Source organism: Perca fluviatilis, chromosome 20 (assembly GCF_010015445.1).
Source record: "Perca fluviatilis chromosome 20, GENO_Pfluv_1.0, whole genome shotgun sequence".
Classification (NCBI taxonomy): domain Eukaryota; kingdom Metazoa; phylum Chordata; class Actinopteri; order Perciformes; family Percidae; genus Perca; species Perca fluviatilis.
In genome coordinates this window covers 12,341,895-12,362,387 of record NC_053131.1, presented here as the reverse complement: position 1 = coordinate 12,362,387, position 20,493 = coordinate 12,341,895, and the positions used below count along the sequence as shown (strand labels likewise).

Below are 20,493 nucleotides of genomic sequence, written 5' to 3'. Positions count from 1 at the left end.
TGTTGTACATGTGTTTTCAGAAGATTAGTATTTAATTATTGTATTGTGTGACATGGCTGTCAGTCATTGCAAACCTCCTAAGCCTGCCAGTAGCCTGTTACAAGCCTGATTTCAAAAACCTTGTACTGGCCCTTGCTCGCGGCAGTAGCCATGGCAACACTACCTCCATTTGGTCACAACGCGCATGAAAGTGTGTCCCATTTGGGGGGCTTGAAAGTGATCTTTGATGAGGCCTTTGACAGATGACGTCCACATTTTTGGGGGGGAACGTGTGACAGCGCTGAGGATGGCCCAAAGGCTTCACCCCTCCCTCCCACCTCTGTTTGCCCCCAACTGCTTGGTGAACCCCGGTGCACTTATGGAGGAATCCCTGACACAACCCTCAAACAGCAGGGCACAAAGCAGCAGCAGCCTGATAGCTGATCTTGCCTTGTAAAGGAGCAGGCAGGTCAGCGCTCGTCAAGCCACCTCCTAATCCCTCCGGCGCTGTGAGACTGCAGGGCAAGACTTTACGCACAGTGTAAAGCCAAAAACACATGCAGCGTGCGTGTAGGATGAACCCAGCTCAGTCTGTGTGCATCGCTTCAGTGCACAAGCATGAGTAACGGCGAGTCCAGTGCAAAAGGTGCAGAGCAAGTCCTTTCAAAAGAGCAGCAGAGCTGCATTTTTGGCAAGTTTAAAAAGCAGGGCTAACCCGAACGCTTTGAAGTCATGATCGTTGCCATGGTATAGATGTCTAAATCAGTATTCGAATGCTTTGTTTTTGTTTTTATTATTATTATGTATGCATCACCCCAAAAAGCCTGAATGGCCAATTAAATAAGGAATAGTAATCCCACATTATTCATTTAGGTATCAACATTAATTATAATTTGTTATTCTCAAAGGGAACTGTGTGTGTGTGTGTGTGTGTGTGTGTGTGTGTGTGTGAGTGTGAGTGTGTGAGTGAGTGGGGCATCCTGGTGGTCCCAGCAGTATATGATGCATATGATGTAACTTCATCGTCTTTTCTTTTCACCTTTTACCGTTGTCAACTATCTAATAAAAGGAAAAAGGCCAGAAATATAAACTTTTAAAACCTAACCCATTACGTTTAATGTTGTGACAGATGTTGCTGCAGATGATGTAACTGACAGTCACAAGTGGATGATTAAATTAAGGATTACAGTTAAAGATAGAGGTGTGTGTGTGTGTGTGTGTGTGTGTGTGTGTGTGTGTGTGTGTGTGTGTGTGTGTGTGTGTGTGTGTGTGTGTGTGTGTGTGTGTGTGTGTTGTACCGTAGCACCTGTAATCATTATCAGTGAAGGGGTTCACATTCCAGTACACTAATTACAGAGTGGAGGCATTGTGTGCTTTGATTTCACTAGACCCTGACTGTGCTGCAACCACAGTGCTCCCCCCTGCTGCCCCTTCTCTCTCTTTATTTCTGACTCTCAAAACTCACACATGTATGTCCTTTATCCCGCCTTCATCACCCCTTTGCCAACCTATTTGCAAGCAGCTCTTTGCACTTTCGAGTCACTCACTCGTAAAGGCACTTTCAAACTAGGCAAAAATGGTTGTCTCTGTGGCACTACTCCTTGAGCAGATGACCGAGCTGCAGTGGATGCAGGCATCACGGTTGCTTGGCAGTTTCAAATGGCACGACTCTGTGTTCACTGAACAACCTCTGCTCTTTCACTCATTCAAACTGTTAAAGCATGTGAGCTTGCTTTGCTTTTTGGCATCTACGTAGTGCCTGAAGCACAGCCACAATTTATTTCCCTTTTGCTGATGCAGTTGTGATAATCCAAAGTTTTGAACAGACACTTAAGGGCTCAGCATGGTCCTTGCGCCCAAACTTAATGTGCACATATTCACACAAGTCATGCTCTCGTCCTGGTAGGAGTCGCCATTGCTCTCCGAAATGGCACAGTGGACGAATCTACGGCAAGCACACAAGAAGGCTGTTGAAGTTGATAAAAGCAGGAAAAGCTTCATGTGATGTCCCTTTTGTTAAAGCGTTGACAATGGCTGTATGTGGTCATTGCACAGCACGTGTGTTGTTTCCTTCTGCCTGCTTCTTCATTCTTTGCATCTTAAAAAATACGTTTGCTCTATGGTTGCCGGTGTGTTTATTTAAGGAAGGTGGAAGAGAAAGTGATTGGCTCCTGGGTACCACAGCCACAAGCCAATCATCAACAAGGACTTGCACACAGTTGTCACGGCTGCAGATCGTGAAGTTTCAAAGATTGAGTGACATGCTCCAGGTTTGCGGGCCAGCCGCAATTACTTGTGTAATGGCAGAGGTTTGCTGGCATGTGCAGAATTGCGAAGGACAGGGCACGAACATTACAGCAGGCCTTGCACTTCTTTCGTCATTGCTCGATCTTTGCCTCTAAGGCCTAGGTACACTGCTTATGCATTTCAAGTTTGTTTATAAACCTTTGCATGGTTGCTACTTTCAAAGGTCTGCACCACTGACTGGATCCATAATACTTTATGTCATTCATGCTGCACTTAACATGGATCTAAGGTACAGGATCTAGTTGGCGTCCAGCAAAAGTGGCTATAGTCTTCATCTTCAGTTCTTACTCAGTAATACCAGTTAAGGACAGAGTAGTAGTATTTCTCTGACAAAGATGTATATGTCAGATAAATGATGAAGGGGAAGCTAAATGGAGAAAGAAGGCGGAAAGAAAGATAACCGTAGTGGTAGCCTTTTACTTAGGTCCCTCTTTATCCATGAATGGTTGGGCGATATATTTTTTTTTTTTTTACATTCTGCTCATCCTGTCTGCCTTTACAAAACAATATACGGCTCCAGACTAAATTAGTGTCACCAAACACCTAACCAAGTTACAAATGTTTATATGGAATAAAGAATACAACAGCTGAAATTACCCATTTTATAGCAACAGTGAAGGCTTCTGTAAAATCTCATTTGTTTTGGCGTCTGTGGGATTCTTCGTGGCGCCCACAGCAGAGTTCTGTGTCTTGGCCTCTTGAGATGGGGTCTAGACAAGATAATGTAGTGCAGTTTAGTTTAGATTAGTGAATCTCTGGTTTCTCTTTGGAAGCATGCGGGCCAGTTGACTTCTGTCTGGAGCGCACTGTGTTATAGCCAGTGGTTACCTGCTGTCAGGGGAGTCTCCAAAATCCTGCATCCTCTCCTCACATCAAAGCGGCTGTTGCTGTCACTGGCCTGCATCAGTCTATCACCAGGTAGTCCTGAACTAGCTTGTCTGGCCCGCCATCATCTGTCATAGCTTCTATTTTTTCTCTGTTTTGCATCTTTCTCCTACATTGGTTCCTGTTAAAGATCTATGAGGAATGCTCACAAAATTGTGGAAAACAAGTTTTTATGTTACGGTTAGACTGTTATATATTATATACATATACACTCTATAATTATGACGATTGCTAAAACATTAGCACCATAATTTCAGTTAACAGCATTTGGCAGAGGTTAAGAGATCTCCGTTTAAACACCCAAGAAATCCAACCACTTACTGGAAATGTCAGTAAGATTACTCATTTTTTCCACCTATCTGCTCCACTTCATTAGCAGCTTTCTAAATTTGCTACGGTCCTCTCTAACATATAGAGTGATCTGTCAGTCAACCAGAAGTTTGTAATGCTCAGACCAACATCTAAGTCTCAGTCTAGGCCTGTCGTCGTGCTGTTTTATGCAGCTCCTTTCCTGCTCTTCCACGCTAACACAGCCTGAACTCGGGTCACAGAGGTCACAGTATATGAGCAGACATCTGGAGCGGCAAACTAGTCCCAAAACCACCATAGGGAATCGGAGGAGTCCGTTTTATCGGAGTGAGAAAGAATCCAGAGTGACAGAGAGATGTCGTAGCACTTTTTACAGCCAGAGGAACTTTTTCTCCCTTATCCGCACCACGGCCTGCTCCATAATCCGGGCTGTCCCAGGTCCAGTGTGTTTGTGGTGCGGGTGAAACCCAACCTGGCCTGGTCCAGATCAAGCTCTGGCTACCTGCCGTGTCACAAGCGCCAAAGGTTTATAACTTCCCCTCTGCTCCCATCTTTCGTCTTCTTCCCCTCAACTTTATTTTCCTATTCCTCTCTCCAAAGGTCCGTCTTTATTGGCCTCCTCCTGCCACGCTCAAACACTTTTCCCTTTAACAGTTTGAATCCATGACGGGATTCAATCTATCAATATTTGTTTTATTGCTTGCTCGTTTCCCCCTCCCCCATGTTATTGTGCAGGATGGAGGTCAGTTGAAATCAACATTATTACATTTATTTGGCAGATGCTTTTGTCCTAAGTGACAATAAGTGCAGATCACGTAGGAGCAAGAGTGAGGATATCAAACATTTGGATGGTATCTCTTTTTAAACAAATGACTAAAAGCATGCTTAATACTTAAGAGATCAAGTGTCATACTCATTGTTTTATACTCTTATTACTCTATATAGGGCTGGGCAATATATTGATATATCTATCGTGATATGAGACTAGATATCGTCTTAGATTTTGGATATCGTAATATCGTGATATGACATAAGTGTTGTCTTTTCCTGGTTTCAAAGGCTGCATTACAGTAAAGTGAATTACCAGACTGTTCTAGCTGTTCTGTTATTTGCCTTTTCCTCACTTAGACATTATGTCCACATTACTGATGATTATTTATCTAAAATTTAAGTGTGAAGATATTTTGTTGAAGCACCAATTGTCAATCCTAGAATATCGCTGCAATATCGATATCGAGGTATTTGGTCAAGAATATTGTGATATCTGATTTTCTCCATATAGCCCAGCCCTAACTGTATAAGTCAACACACTTTTTACTCACTGACAGTCAGCACTGTAGTCAACCACAATGTCAAAAAAAGCAGAATTTAGATCTAAAGGGGACCCATTTTATTTTTGGTTACACTTATTTACCCTGAAACAGGATTGGATGGCTAAAGTCACGATTGGTCGCATTTGTCATGTTGGACCATTTAGGTCGGAAAAGTGCTCTTAACCTCATGTACCATTTGCAATGGACTTCCACCATCTTTATGATCCTGCTCATTAAAATTAATTGTCTGGCTGTAAAAAATAGATTTCCCCTTATGTTGCCTTCTGGATTGTCTTATGCACTTCAGATCTAACATGAGAAATTGCTGAACTTTCATCCTTTCCCCTCGGTAATTAACTTTTTTTCTTCAATCATATATTTTGTCTCTCCGTCTTTTTCTTTTTTTTCGTCAAAGCACTTTGCATTCCTAGAGGGAAGGCTTTAGTATATCAAGGCTCTCACTGTAGCAACCAGTCCAAATACACAGCAAAACATATAACTCATATTGTTCATACTTGCAAAAAAATGCACTTTTTGACATACTACAATAGATAGCATAAGATGACTAGATATGGTCATTACTTGTTGATATAGTGCTAATTTATATGTTTGAATAGCTATAAATATGATTTTTGCATCAGTCGTATTAGACCCTAAATTTTAAAGTGAACAAGTCATCAAAAAGTGCCACTGAGGGAATACCCCTCCGTTTAATAGGGCATAGTTTTAAGAGATCTCCTAAAAAGCATGGCCTGCCCTTTTAAAAGTAGGCCCATCAGGCCTGTGCCTTTTGATCAAACCCCCCTACCCCTTTCCCATAGGCATTTTTTTTTAACACCACCATTAATGAGCCTCACCTCAACATCTCGTCCACTGTGAGGTGACAGCCCGTCTTGTTGGTCCCCGGTTCGAGCCCATTACCATCGGGGTCTGGGAGCGGACACAGCTTTGTATGCCCCTCAAACGCCGCGCTCCTGTCCATAAAAATACAAAGAACGGGGCTCTAGCCTGCTACTCCGCCCTCATTTACCTTTTTGACTTCTTGGTGGACGCCTAGAATTTGTACTTTTATAGGCAGTGGAGGTCAGGTGTGCGAGGTCTTCAGGATTATTTACCCCAGAGTAGTTGTCTCGTTCACAGCAGCACCAACCTGCCCTCGCCTTCACCTTTACCTGGGCAGCTCTGGGCCTGTAAAGCACAAACACAGGGGGAGAGTGGGATATGGAAAGGAAAGGAGGGGTACTCTTGATGAACTCACAGATCTCATCACCTCTGAGTATACTGTATCTCCGCTGGCTTTCGCTGATGATTGAAGGACATGTTGTAAGCAATGTGTTTTTAAAGAAGCCCCGGGGTTTTCTTTGGGTCTTCTGTCTGCGGAGTTTACAATCCCCACGGCTGACTCCAAGGCCAAGTTACTCTGCCAGAGCCATGGAGGCTATCTCGGGCTCTTCTTCAGCCAACCAGTATATCTTCTTACTCACTGTGGCCCTATTAACAGAAACTAGAGCTTTTTGTCTGTACAAATCCTCTAAAAAAAAACATTCAACCAGGACTTACGTACTTTGAGCTTTGAGTCTTATTTTCCACTGTTGGTTGCTGTGAAAAGCAACATTAGCAGCTTCCTAGCCAGGGGCCTGTCAGTCCCCCTGCTGCCACAAGATCTTCAGGTCCTCCCTATTATCTCCCACTCCCTTGGCCTTGCTGTTTGGTCCCTGGCTTTTATGGCAGGGTAGGAGAGGGCCATGAGGAAATGAGGTGACCCCAGGGTCACGAGTGGAGTCAGGGGGCTGGAACCGGACCACGGTCCTGCCAACCTCACTCTCTCAGGGCCGGTTTGGGTGGAGGCAGGCAGAGCAAAGGATACAGGGGGAGACTGTGGACAGGGTCCCTTCCATCCTTGACCCCAGCTTCATATGCCTTTAATTAAGCCAGATTTGAATATGTTTACAAGCCCCAGTGGTCTTAAATCTTCCGGGTCTTTGCCCTCCCTCTTTACCCCTTATTCCTCCATCCCCTCATACCCGGAGTCCTTCTTTTTCTTCTTCTCTTTAATATGGTGTCAGACATCTATTTATTATGCTGTTTTAACTGGTTTTCAGGAACGGGTTACAAGCTATTTGGGAATCCACCAAATAGGATTTGAGGGACACCCCTCTAAGATGTTAATCTGTTAGCGATATGAAAGGCCGCTCACCCCACTAAACTCCCCCTCCACTGGAACCTGGGGGCCCTTTATGGCCCCATCAGGCACCCGCATGGACGACTTACTGCTGACCTTGTGACCTGGCAGTTGAAGCCATATGAGGGAATCTTTCTCTTGTCATGTTCCTTCCTTCTCTCTTCACTTCTGCCTCTGTTTCTAACCCTCAGAATTTCTGCTGATGTTCTTAACTATTTACGGGAAAGTGATTAAAATTCCTCAATTATCATCTATCACATTTTAAACCATGATTGAGTTTATTGGAAATTGCGTTATCTCATCAGACCATTTAGTTGAACATGTTCTTTTGTTGAGTTTGATTGTCCAAGACATGTGGCAGTATATAATGAGATCTCTTCTTATCGTCTCAATACCTGAAACTCTTTATCTCTAACAGGCACCATTTATATTCATTCTTTCACCCCCAACTGGTCTCTCATGTAAAAGATTTACACACAGCTCACCAGCCTTTATTAGGGTGGTACCAGCGTGTTTGCTACAACAAAAAGTCCTTCGACTGGCTCCATCATATTAAAAATTTACACGTAACTGAAGAGCTGTTACAATTGGCTTACTAGCATGTTAGTGGCCGAAGAGCTTGCTGCAAAAGGCCTGGTCCTGGGGAGTTGGGTGGCTAATTGGATCGGTTGGGTTAAATAAATGTTTGACTTCTCCCCTGCTCTGGGGGGACCTGGTGGTAGGAGCCTCTCATCTTAGCAGAGGAGGAAAAAACGGCAGATGAAAGGGAGAGGTGTGGAAAATAAGGAGGGAAATGAGCTCATGTATGCTAAGATCACATTTGTTCTAAGTGTATTTTACACAGGTGTCACAATGCAATTTATACACACAATGAGCACAATAAAAACAAAGAAAACTAAAAATTCAAATAACAACAATGCTAGTAGCTGCTGTAATATTTACAGTGATGGAAGCTTTTAATGAGAACTTTTGTCTTTGCAGGTTCCAGATCCAAAGGGGAACCAGTGACCCAAACAGCTACAAGAACCTGAGTGATTGCTTCCGGACCATCATACGCAATGAAGGGTAAGTTATCCACCGGTCATTTCCTACTACAGATCAAAAAAGCTCATGAATTACACATAATGTTTCTTCAGAGCACCAGTGATGTCAGTCCTCTTGTTTCCCAAGTGCAGGGAAGGAGTCATTTTTCTTTTGCACTCAGATGGCAGATTTCCTTGGTGTTAAACTGGCATTGATGTTATGTAATAATTCCATTCAATTACTACTAATGGGTTTTTCTTTTAAGGGGCAAGTACTTTTGCAAATACAAATACAAAATATGATGATGTAAAGAAAGTTACACAAGGGTTGATGACAAACACCACAAAGGCTCATCATTGATTTAACTGGTATTTGCTGATGGTGCAGCTTCCATATAATCTGCTGAGGAAAAGATATATGTGGGGAATACATGAATCATGATACATGATGAATCATACTGCTTTATTCAAATGCCACTGACGGTTATGTTGGTAAGGTGGTCTAGTGGCTGGAAAGCTGAAGGTGTTACAGGTTTGGGTGTTTTTAAAACCGCCGTTGTGTCTGTCAACAGCACACAGAAATATCCTGTAGCACTGAGCGTGCCTTTTCACTCATTGTGCCTCACACCGGAGATGAGTGCAGCTGTTATTGGCTTAAAACCTAAATGTTAAACTTTTCCCGACTAACTAAAGACAGTCATCCTGCCATGCTGCCTCCTCATCTGCCTGCCCTGTGACAGGACTGTGAGACAGTGCAGGTGCAGGAGAAAGTGGTTAACAATCGCTCTGTTTACGGCGAGTCGACAGCTTTACAGCGGATATAAAGCTGATCTGCTACGAGGTGTGAGTGAGCGCGGGGTGAGAGGCCGGCTAGTGACAGTTGGAAATCCTTTGTTGGCTGTAGTTCAACAGACAGAGCTATCATGCTACAGTAGCTCTGCCCTCTTCACACACACACACACACACACACACACACACACACACACACATATACACACACACACACACACACACACACACTCACTACGCTACAGTGTGAAATTTAATCCCTTTGTGCCTGCATGCTTTTTGGGTGTGTACTCTGGGAGTAGGTCCGCATGAATTTCCAGAGAACTCTGACATCCTCAAATGGTTGCCAAATTACACCGCATCAACCATGACAGCTTTTTGACTGTAGACTCACTCAACAAAGCCGTGGTATGTGTCGGAGAGTCCCTACAGACGGAAGATCCACTTTCTTGTCGAACCAATTATCACTAACAGTATATTTTTGCTGAGGCTGTAATCACTCCCCAGTAGCACATCACGGATTACCTCCAGGCCAAACCACTTAGTTATAATTTATACAAATAGCGTTAGGCCCCACTGTTGTAGAATTATTATTAAAAATAAACATTTCCTGTCAGCTCATGGCAGGACCGGGCTAACACCAGGCCTCACTCTCTCTCGGAGGTGATGAAGGAGGAAACCTGAGCTCCTTGCTAGCGCTCTGTGATTAAACTGAAGAAAGACATGGAAATGTGCACATGTGTGACACTAAAGTTAAGACAGTCTGAAGCCTGCACACAATAACTATACAATAGACTTTACATTTTGTATACTAGCAGGATACATTTTGAACGCTTGTAGTAAAGAAATTAATATTATAGTGTGGATTAGTTCTGCTAAAGAACTTTATTCATTTAATTTAATGAATTTAATGAAATTTAATCATTAAGTTGTTATTAAATCTGTACAATATAGCATGAAATCTTGTAGCTGTGCTCATACGTGTGTGACAGTGTGAACTACGCTCACCAACACGTGGTTGGTGTATTGCATTACAGGCCACGCTCCCTTTTCTGTTGCATGTGGGTGCAGCAGCATGAGCATGTGTTAAGTGTTTCCGTCTGGAGGGAAACAAAAAGACTCTATTCTCCAGCATTCTTTACCAGTGTGGTATCCACAGACTGGGTCGGGACCCAAAGCACGGCCACAGGAATATTAAAAGCGTCCATGCATTACAGCAGAGCCTTGGCCCGCTTACAGTAGATCAATGACTAATGCCTGGACCCAACGGTGCAGGGTTGAGCGGGGGGGGGGGGAGGACTCCAGCTGGGACCACCCATACAAAAGATATATACATTCATGGAAGTGTGAAGAAGTGCAGATTAGCATGTCCACCAGATTAGATGTTTGCTACAGTGAAACAGGTATGGTTTGTATGATGATGAGCAGCAATTATGTTAAAGAACCAAAACTTATTTGGTTCTTTGCCAAGAGTTACACGTCCATTTTTCACATTTTTATATGGCTTAAACAAGAGCCAACGTGTTAATTAGGGAGCTTCAGAGGTGCTGGTAGTTTGTTAACTCTGGACAGAATCAGGCTAGCTGTTTCCCTTGGTTTCCAGTCTTTATGCTAAGCTAAGCTAACCGTCTGTTGGTGGTAGAGATGGCCCGATACCATTTTTTGCTTCCCGATTCTGATACCTAAACTTGCGTATCGGCCGATACCGAGTATCGATCCGATACCAGTGTGTCATATATTTTATGTTTACTATCTGTATACTACTATCCCTGTATGGATGTGATATTATTTCTATCTTTGTTGTCAGTCTGACTCAGGTTAAACTCTTTGTAAAACATAAACAAACACAAACAATGAATGCCACAGAACTTTCTTTTATTATGCAGTTTGACGGAAAAAGAACATACATAAACTACTTTAACGTAGATTTTCTTTAGGGCTTTATTACGTGGTATCGGATCGGTGCATAAACTCCAGCACTTCCCGATACCGATACTGGTATCGGAACATCTCTAGTTGGTGGTAACGTCATATTTATTGTACAGAAATTCTCCTTCAATAATCAGTTATCAGTAAGCCACCTCCAATTCCCCTGTCCATAAATGACACCTTTTAATTATATTTTTAACTTTTCTTTGCTTACTTTAGATGTGAATTAATACATATTTCAGCCTCATGATGTACACCAAAGCAAGTTTTGTGCCTGTATCATGAATCCTCGTCGCAGCTAATTCTGCTGTGTTGTCTCTGTTGGTGACATTGTCAAGGTTACGTTAGGAGCTGGGTAAAGTGAAAATATTTGCAGATGAAGCACTCTGATTGTTTACATGTTAAAATGTTCCCTGAGGCGGCTCATATTTCCTGCGGATTTACCCACAGGAGTGGTGTGAAAATGAACATGTCTGCTGCTGACGGAAAGTATCTGTTGCTTTTATGCATTTACACATTTCAACTGTTAAGAAGTCAGAATTAGTGCCTGATGGATATTATTGGTCAGTTTATTTAATCGGTCGTGTCTGTGTAGTCCTTTCAGTGCTACGCTCCTCTCCAGATGGATGGAGGCTGTTAAAAAAGGAAAGGTATATGAAAATAAAAGACAAATCATACACACAAGCGCATACAAACACACAAATCCATCTATTCCCCCCCCTCTCCCCTCACTCTGTGTCAGGAGGCCATTTGTTTAGGAAAGCCAAAAAGGGACTTAGTGTGTACTTTACATTGGAAATCAAATTAGGATTCAAATGATGGCCACTCACTAGAGGCCATATGTGTTCTGTAACCAATTTCACTCCTCCTCCATCACCTGGCGGCTCCCAAGCCTAACCACACCCGGGAAATCTGTGGCCACTATTTGCATGGACAAAGTGAGCAGAGGAAAGGGTCTTCCGTCTGACTGAAATAACTTGTTTACACAAACGATACAAGGGGTTACAGTGTTTCTAGAATTATTTTCAGCAGCATGGGGAAAGGGTTAACGCTAGGTTAAAAATGTGTGGCGGTTCACCAGCTGGCAACAGCAATGAAAAATGGTGTAGGTGGTATGGGCGAGCGGGTTTTCCTGTCATTGAAGCAGATTGCTGCAGTAGGTAATATTATTACGTTAGAAAAAAAGGAATACATTGTTTTATTTTTTGTTACAGTTTTTTGCTTTATTTGCAATATTACTCAAAAGAATCATCTGTCTAACAATAATGCATTCCAGTTTTTTTTGCCTTTATCTCACAAAAAAACAAAACATAAAAGAAAATTTTATAGATTGGCCCATATCGCAGACAAAACATAAAACCTCCAGATGTGGAAATCTTAAACACTCCACTCGTTGTTTTCCATCTAAAAACGGTAGAAAGTCGACGTCTGTAGCCTTTGTTTTGTTGTTTTGTGTTGCTGGCCCACCCGAATTACAATCCACAAAATCAAAAAATATAGAGTGATTACTCGCCCATGGCCACTCCACCGTTGGGTATCCACAGCCTGCCTATACTTGGTCCGGATGGCTTTCAGCTTTGATGATATCTGACTTTTACAGATGCCGTCTTTCTCGTGTGGATATGACGTCCCTCCAGGTACAGGATACTGCTGAAGAAATTCGGGCCATATGTCTATATATTTTGACGGGCAGGACTCCCAGTCCACGCCCTGTTGTGCTACCACCTCGTCTGTCCAGACAAAATTGTCGGCTTTCTTGGTTTCGCGGTAGGAAGGTTCAACGCAGGCGCGCGGACTTGGTGGTCTTGTGTGGCAGTGCTTCACACTACCACCTAGCTTCCTAGTGTGCATACTACATTGAATTTCACACACTTTTGTGTAACCATATGCCGCACATTTCCCCCTCAAAACGCTCGTCTAAACACGGAATAAAAAGTGGTAAAGCAACGCCACTTTTTCTCTTCAGATCGTTTCCGTCTAAACATAGCCCTAGAGTTCTTCAGTCTTTGGACCTGAATCAAATCTGCTCAGAGTCCATTCAGCTTGACCGATATCACAAAGTGCTAATGAACAATTCCAGATCTACAGTAAATATGCACTTTTTATACAATTAGTAACAAACAAATATGCTCTAAGGGAATATTACTACCTTTCTTTTATGTTGGTTTTGAGAGCTATGCATCCCCACTTCTGGGAAACGTTTTAAATAGTAAAGGGAATACCGCGTGTCACGTGAATACGTCTCCTGCAGCAGACCCAAACGGATCGCAGGGTGCGCTAGCTTGTTGTGTCATCTGAGATGAAAATGCTGTACTTGTGCTGTTGTTTATTTGGTTGTCATGACTTTGCGATTGATTGACGGCCTGTCACTGTTCCAGTTGTTTTTTTATTATAAAGGGGAGAGAGAGCAGACGAACGATCGTTTTGAGTTCAGTGGAGCGCACGGCTGCGCAGAGTTGTGTAATTGCGACTTCATGACACTGGATTATTTTTTGGCTTTGAGGAGGGATTTTCTTCATCCACAATCCCTTGCTCCAGAGTTGTTATTATGGTGGCTTGATTACCCAGAGCCGGTGCCACTTGTGTAAATTCAGGTGTTGAAAGAAGTTGGCTCTGTCACCTGATCACAAGTGTTTTGATAATTAGTTGTGGTTCACTGCTGTTTTTGTAAGGTGGCCTCCCTGCTGTGGTTTCTGTGCACAGTTGAATGGCCTGTCCTTCTTCTCAGGTTATATTCAGTGGAAATGTGTGCCAGCAGCAAAAGTATTTACACTTGGGACTCACTAATATCATCTCTGTTGACCTGTAGAGAATGTTGTCACAACAGAGCTGGTCCCGCTACAGTCAGTCACGCTACGTTGTCCTCTTTGTCCTCTTTGTCCACAGACCTGTGTTCAGTATCAATATGAACTTCCTTTTACGCTCTCTCTCTCTCTCTCTCTCTCTCTGTAACTTGCATGCAGCTAAGTGGAAGGTTATGTACTGTATTTATGCCATTCTGCTTTTGACTTGTATTGTTTTAAATTGGTTCAATGACTTAAATGTACAATATGTAATTGTCTGCCGCTGGGGTCTCTCAATCGAAGCCATGGATGTAAACACGGACTTTTCATGACTTCGTGAAGTTGCGGGGGATCATGGGAGTTGTTGTTTTTGTTGCTAATCACCATTGCCAATTAAAACGTATGTTAACGGACAAGTTATTGTAATAGGCTTTTTCACGTTACCCTTATTAACGTTTACAAATATGTAAAACCTAGATATAGTCGTTTTTTGGCAATTTCATGCAGAAACATATCTTTAAAGGATAAGACGATCTTCTGTATCTTTATTATTGTAACTATAACCCATCTCATGAAAAAAACAAAAGCAGCAACGTGTTAGCCTGTCTCTCAATACATTCCAACTTTCCTACGCTGTCTGTAGCTCTGTTCTCAAGACCATTCATTCCTAATGAAGATGTGCATCTTTAACCCTTGTGTTGTCTTTTTTTTCGACGTTTTTGACGCCTTTTATTCACAGTTTGTTTTTGCTTTTTCCAACGTTTTAAATTGTTACATTTTTCTTCTACACATTTTCAGCGCTTATTTCTACGTCCCATATTTTCTTGAAAATTGAAATTGAAAATGGGTCAATGTGACCCGAAGTCAACACAAGGGTTAAAACAGGTTATGTATTAGGGCTGGGCAATATATCAATATTATATCGATATCAAGATATGAGAGTAGATATCGTCTTAGATTTTGGATATATTTTTCTGTTTTTACAGGCTGCATTACAGTAAATTGATGTAATTTTCTTAATTTACAAGACTGTCCTAGCTGTTCTATGATTTGCCTTTACCCACTTTGTAACTATATCCACATTATTGATGGTTATTTATCTAAAATCTAATTGTAAAAATATTTTTGTTAAAGCAACAATTGTCAACCCTACAATATGGTTGCAATATCGACATTGAGGTATTTGGTCAGGAATATCATGATATATGATGTTCTCCCGATCGCCCATCACTATTACGTATATATACTTCTTTATTTCTATTTTTTTTTTTTTTACGCTGGGCACTGAAATTTCTAGCAAACATTACTCAAACAGAAGTGAATTGTGTATTTGTTGGGGACTATTTTTAGCTACGATTAACACAGTTGTAGCTCTAGTAAGCATTTAAAGCAGCAGGACGATGTATTTTTAATTGACTCCAAATGAACTACAGTGCCCATGTTTATCACAGTGATGGAACACATCCACACAGTGCAACAATGCAACTCATTGGTGTTTTTTTAAACAACAATGGAGCTCTCTGGCACAGAGTCATAAGCTGTATATCTGGCTGACATCTGAACAGCTTGTGACAACTAGAGACCTCAAATGTTTTAAATGCTGGCATAGCAACAGGTTTGTTGATTTTTAACATGGTGGTTAGGTTCCCTGCTCCCTCAGCGCTCTCTCTCCCTCTCTTGCTCAACCACACACTTGCTACACTCAGTACCACTACGCTAAACTCTTAATAACACCATCAAAAATGAAATGTAATGTTTTTCTCGAAGATGCAATGAATCTTCTTTTGCATTCAACTCGTATGGTTTATATTGACCGACATTTTATCTATGACGTAAGCAAGCCTGCTTTCAAGCATTGGCCCAATTGGGCAACTGGCTGCTTGTTTTTACTGGCCCGATGTATGTGAACCCTATGTCATTTCGGTAGGTTTCAGTGTTACAATTAGAATACAGTGAATAAAAGAAGTTAAGATTATTGAATCATTATTTAATAATGCCAACCAAATTAAACTATATGAAATTAATGTACAGGTTCCATCAACTGTGTGAAGGTAATTATGAATATAAATTGCAAAAAAGTTTTGTTGTGGCCGGGTTGGATCCTTGGCTAGAGCAGGCGCACATATACTGAGAGGTTTATGCCTCGATGCAGAGGTCCAGGGTTCGAATCCGACCTGTGGCGATTTCCTGCATGTCTTCCCCCTCTCTCACCCCTTTCTAACCTAGCTGTCTTGTCAAATTAAAGGCGGAAAAGCCCAAAAAAATTATCTTCAAAATTGTATCTATTTGATCTATTTACATTGTAGATTCTCACTGAAGGCATCAAAACTATGAATGAACGCATATGGAATTATGTACTTAACAAAAAAGTGTGAAATAACTGAAAACATGTCTTATATTTTAGATTCTTCAAAGTAGCCACCCTTTGCTTTTTTATTAATAAGGGAAAAAATTCCACTAATTAACCCTGACAAGGCACACCTGTGAAGTGAAAACCATTTCAGGTGACTACCTCATGAAGCTCAGTGAGAGAACACCAAGGGTTTGCAACGCTATCAAAAAAAGCAAAGGGTGGCTACTTTGAAGAATCTAAAATATAAGACATGTTTTCAGTTATTTCACACTTTTTTGTTAAGTACATAATTCCATATGTGTTCATTCATAGTTTTGATGCCTTCAGTGAGAATCTACAATGTAAATAGTCATGAAAATAAAGAAACGCATTGAATGAGAAGGTGTGTCCAAACTTTTGGCCTGTACTGTAGGTGGGGGTTGAGAACAAAGGTTTTGACAATAGGTTTACACAGAAAATATTTGAAAATCAATAAAATACCTGGATAATTTTACTTGATTGACACAAATTGTCTGACATCATCTGTCTGGCCCTGTCAGTGTGAACTACATAAGCTTAAACAAATGAACCCGTCCACCCATGTTTTCACTAAATTGAGGAGTGGGGGAAATGCACATGTATGCACTTTGAATGTATACGAAACATGCTTTGTGCCTTCTTTGCGAAACTGAAAACCTACCACTATCTTCTTACACATATACATCCAAGACTGGTTAGATGTTTGGGGGAAATGAATTCCCTGATAATTTGATATAGGAAAAATGTAGGTTTAAAATATTTCAGTTTTAGATTGATAACTTAATTTCTTTTAAGATATATTGTATATTTGAACGTTAGAGAAAGATATTTGTGTCCATTTCAGAAACATCCAGTTTCTTTTAACAAGTGTGTAAAAATGGAATTTACATAAATCTAACCAGACTGACCATTTACTCTGTAAATATACTATATAAAATGGATTGCTTACAAAATTCGGTCTGCGTAAAATGTAGGCATGCGTCTCTCTATACATAACTCACTATCATTTTATTATTTTTACTGGCTCCAAGTACACTTTAAATCATGGCTGGATGTATGATTGAGCAAAGGCAAACTACCAAATTGACTAAAATTATACAGCTACCGTCTTTTGAAACATCCAGTATATCAAGGGCTGAAATAAACTCTTAAATCATTTCCTCCGCAGATTCCTAGAGACCTTGTTTGTGTGCCAGGGTTTTGTGGTTTGAAAATATATCTTGGTAGTTATGATGCCACCACGGCAGCAATATACTTTGTTTCCATTTTCGGAGCTAAGTATTAGTCCTGCAGTCTATATTCAGTATTAGCAAAGATTTGAGCATTATACCCTTCAAGAAGGTGGGATTTATCGCAGGGCTGTTGTACTAGACTCCATGTATACAGGATACCTAATAAACAGGCAACTGAGTATCTCTGCATAGTTTTATCATTTGGCTGAAGTGACCCTTTAATGCAATGCTGCAGCAGATGTTATGATTGCATGATATTTTGGTTTAAGTGTAGATTAACTTAAAAAGACTGCACAACATAACCTCACAGAAATGATGTTCATATGTACGTCGCGAGTCTGCTAATTGATTTTAACATCTTACGTATATGAAAGGAAATCGATGGCTGCCTTGACATGACACTAGCATGGTTTGCAAAATGCTACACTAGCTGTGATGTAAAGTGTAATGTATTTGTAGTAAATGGGATAAAAAAAAATGTATAACATTTACTTCTATAAGGCCCACATTATGAATAATGTAACTACTTAAGGACTGCAACTAATGATTATTTACATTGATTAATCTGCTGTTCATTGCCTTGATTAATTGATCAATTGTACGGTCTATAAAATGTCAGAAAAAAATGACATCAGCTTGTTTTGTCTGACCCAAAAGATAAAAAAGATATTCAGTTTACTATCACACATGACCAAAAAAGCAGGCAGCTTAGTTATGTTTGGTAATGTTCAGTTCCTGACTACATCCTGTTCGATCAAACTGTCAAGTGGAACTTGGAACAGTAACCGCCACCAGATGATGATGATGATGATGATGATGATGATGATGATGATTATGATAATAATAATGATGTTAGTAATAACAATGCGTAACATTTTATTTTCTCCCTCCACAGAGTCTTTGGCTTCTACAAAGGGATCCTGCCTCCGATTCTGGCAGAGACACCAAAGAGAGCGGTCAAGGTGAGATAAGGATATGAATGTGGATTCACAGAAAACCAGTTAAAGCTTCTAGCGCTATGATGCAATGCTCAGGCTGTTTTACCACGAACTGCTCTATTGCCATATAAACACACTCCAACCGCACTTGCTCTAATATGGTACACACATGTTGATTAAACACCTGAGGTCTGCTGCCATGTCTGCCTCCTCAGCCACTCCTATTTGTTCTGTTGGCCTACTAAATATTGACCTACAAGCATTTACAGCAAGCCTTTCCCTGAGCCTCCATCTTTTGATATATGTTTGTAGGAGTGAAGGTTTATACCATTTAATGGGGGTGATGGTGGGGTGGGGGGGCTGATGCCTGGCATGGAGCTGCCCTGTAATGAGATACTGGAGACGAGGATGTGTGAACTTTAAAAATAAGCACTCACACTGAGAAGATGTGGTAATCGCTCACACAGCGAACAAAGCTGGTTGATGGTGAGAAATGTCTGGAGCGAAGGATTAAAGCAAATTAAAGCTCCGATTAAAACACCTCTGCTGGCGTTTATCCCTTTGCTCAGATAAACAAACCAGTGGATGTGTCTCCTTTTCAGAGTGTGCATTAGAGCGTTGTCTTTCAACACAGATTGTGGTCCAAGATTTATAGTAGATTTTCACCTACAAGTTGAGTTGATGCAATGCTCACCCAACTTCCCCTTTCCTCCTGTGAGTGTTTTTAAGGTAGCTGCTTGTGTGTGTGTGTGTGTGTGTGTGTGTGTGTGTGTGTGTGTGTGTGTGTGTGTGTGTGTGTGTGTGTGTGTTTGTACTTTTACTTTCACTTTCTGACAGCTCGTTTATCCTAATCTTCCCTCTGCAGTTTTTCACATTTGAACAATACAAGAAGTTGCTGAATTTGACCCCTTTGTCTCCTGGTTTGGTGAGTCTTTACACACAGAAACACCTGAATACACTCTCACCTGAAAAATAAACATGAACAGGACTAGGAAGTGCATTAGACAAAGTGTCAAAAATCAACGTTTCAGCTCACCTGCCAAAGGCTGGTAAAACAAAAAAAAATGACAAGAATAATTGACTGGTCAAATAAGTAATTTTTTCTGTCAATGCACAGTTGTGGCCGTATGGTTTTTAAGGGCTTGCTCAATCAGTGACTTCTTTTAAATCACTTCTTAAAACACACTTTTATAGAGTTGCTTTTATGTGACGCCATCTTTTTTATTGTCTTTCTCATTGTCATTCTGTCCTTTTAGAGCTGCCCCATCTTTCCTTTTTCACTATTACAGTGTTGTGTATTCATGGGTATGTGTGTTGATTTGATGTGGATTGATTTGTATGCCCTTTATTTCCACTGTCAAAGCACTTTATAAACTATTGTTTTTAAAGATGCTATACAAATAAAGTTATTATTAGTACTATATCATGTACAAATTCAGTTTTTTTTTATTTTTTTTCGTGGCTACTCATCTGCTGACCCTCAGGGCCGTTCACATTTGACGCGGCATGCGCTGCGCTCGCCGCTAGTTTTTTTTTTTTTTTTCCTATTCCCAAATATATTTGTTGTGCTTGCTGCCGGGCTCAGCGCAAATTTACGTCATACGTGCACCAATATTTGAATGCACGTCACGCCTGCGTCCGGTGTTTACATCAGACGAGCAGTACGCGACATAATGTAGGATACAAAATAGTGATTTGGTGGCGAAGATGTTTCTGTCTTTGAACCAAAAGAAAGCCTTGGCACTTGCCCTGGTTGTTAGGAGAAGACAGAGGAAGGCAGCAGCAGGAGCAAGAAAGGTGTGGGTGCACGAGACCCTCAGGTCCAGAGCAGTTGGGGGAATTCCGGCTGCAGGAGCTCCGCTTTCACTGTGACCGGTTCCAGGGGTAATTTTGGCTCAACAGGGAGCAGACAGTCTGCTGACGAGAGTCGAGCCTACGATTTCGCGGATGGGTTATGAATGGGTTTTCATTTCTAAATAAAATGTTGCATGTCAACACTATGTGTCATTGCATGTTTACATACATAAGTAAGATGTCTGCAGTTATTGCAGTTGGGTATAATAAAGCTAAGCTATGAGCCTGAATTCATACATTCATCATCATTCATTCACACTCTGGAAAACACTTTGTTTAATGCATACGTGCAATTAATTCCTCCAAAACTGGAGCTTACACACTTGGAAATGGGTACAGTTATTCTGTGTAACGGCCATATACCTAACTACCTATATGTGAACTTCAATGAAAACGAACATGACTTGTGTCAATCAGTCCAAACATATTTTACTTCATATAAACATACAAATATATCCGACAAATACCTGTATAGAGCTGTATATCAACTTGGTATTTGGTTTTCGCAGCTCACAACAGTACACTTCTTCTCAGTTGCTTTGGCACATTTCTCAGATCAGAGATGACAATAATGTGTCACATAGGGAATAGTGCTCCCTT

The 20,493-nt window shown here is 41.2% G+C and overlaps 1 protein-coding gene across 1 annotated transcript in view; it reads left to right on the top strand.

The window, feature by feature from the left end:
• The window catches only part of slc25a21 (solute carrier family 25 member 21), a 103,277-nt gene that overhangs the window by 73,587 nt on the left and 9,197 nt on the right, over positions 1–20,493 (top strand). The window contains exons 4-6 of the mRNA XM_039786952.1: positions 7,957–8,040; positions 17,997–18,063; positions 18,905–18,964. Of these exons, the coding sequence (XP_039642886.1) occupies positions 7,957–8,040; positions 17,997–18,063; positions 18,905–18,964 (211 nt within the window). The remainder of the gene's footprint in view (positions 1–7,956; positions 8,041–17,996; positions 18,064–18,904; positions 18,965–20,493) is intronic.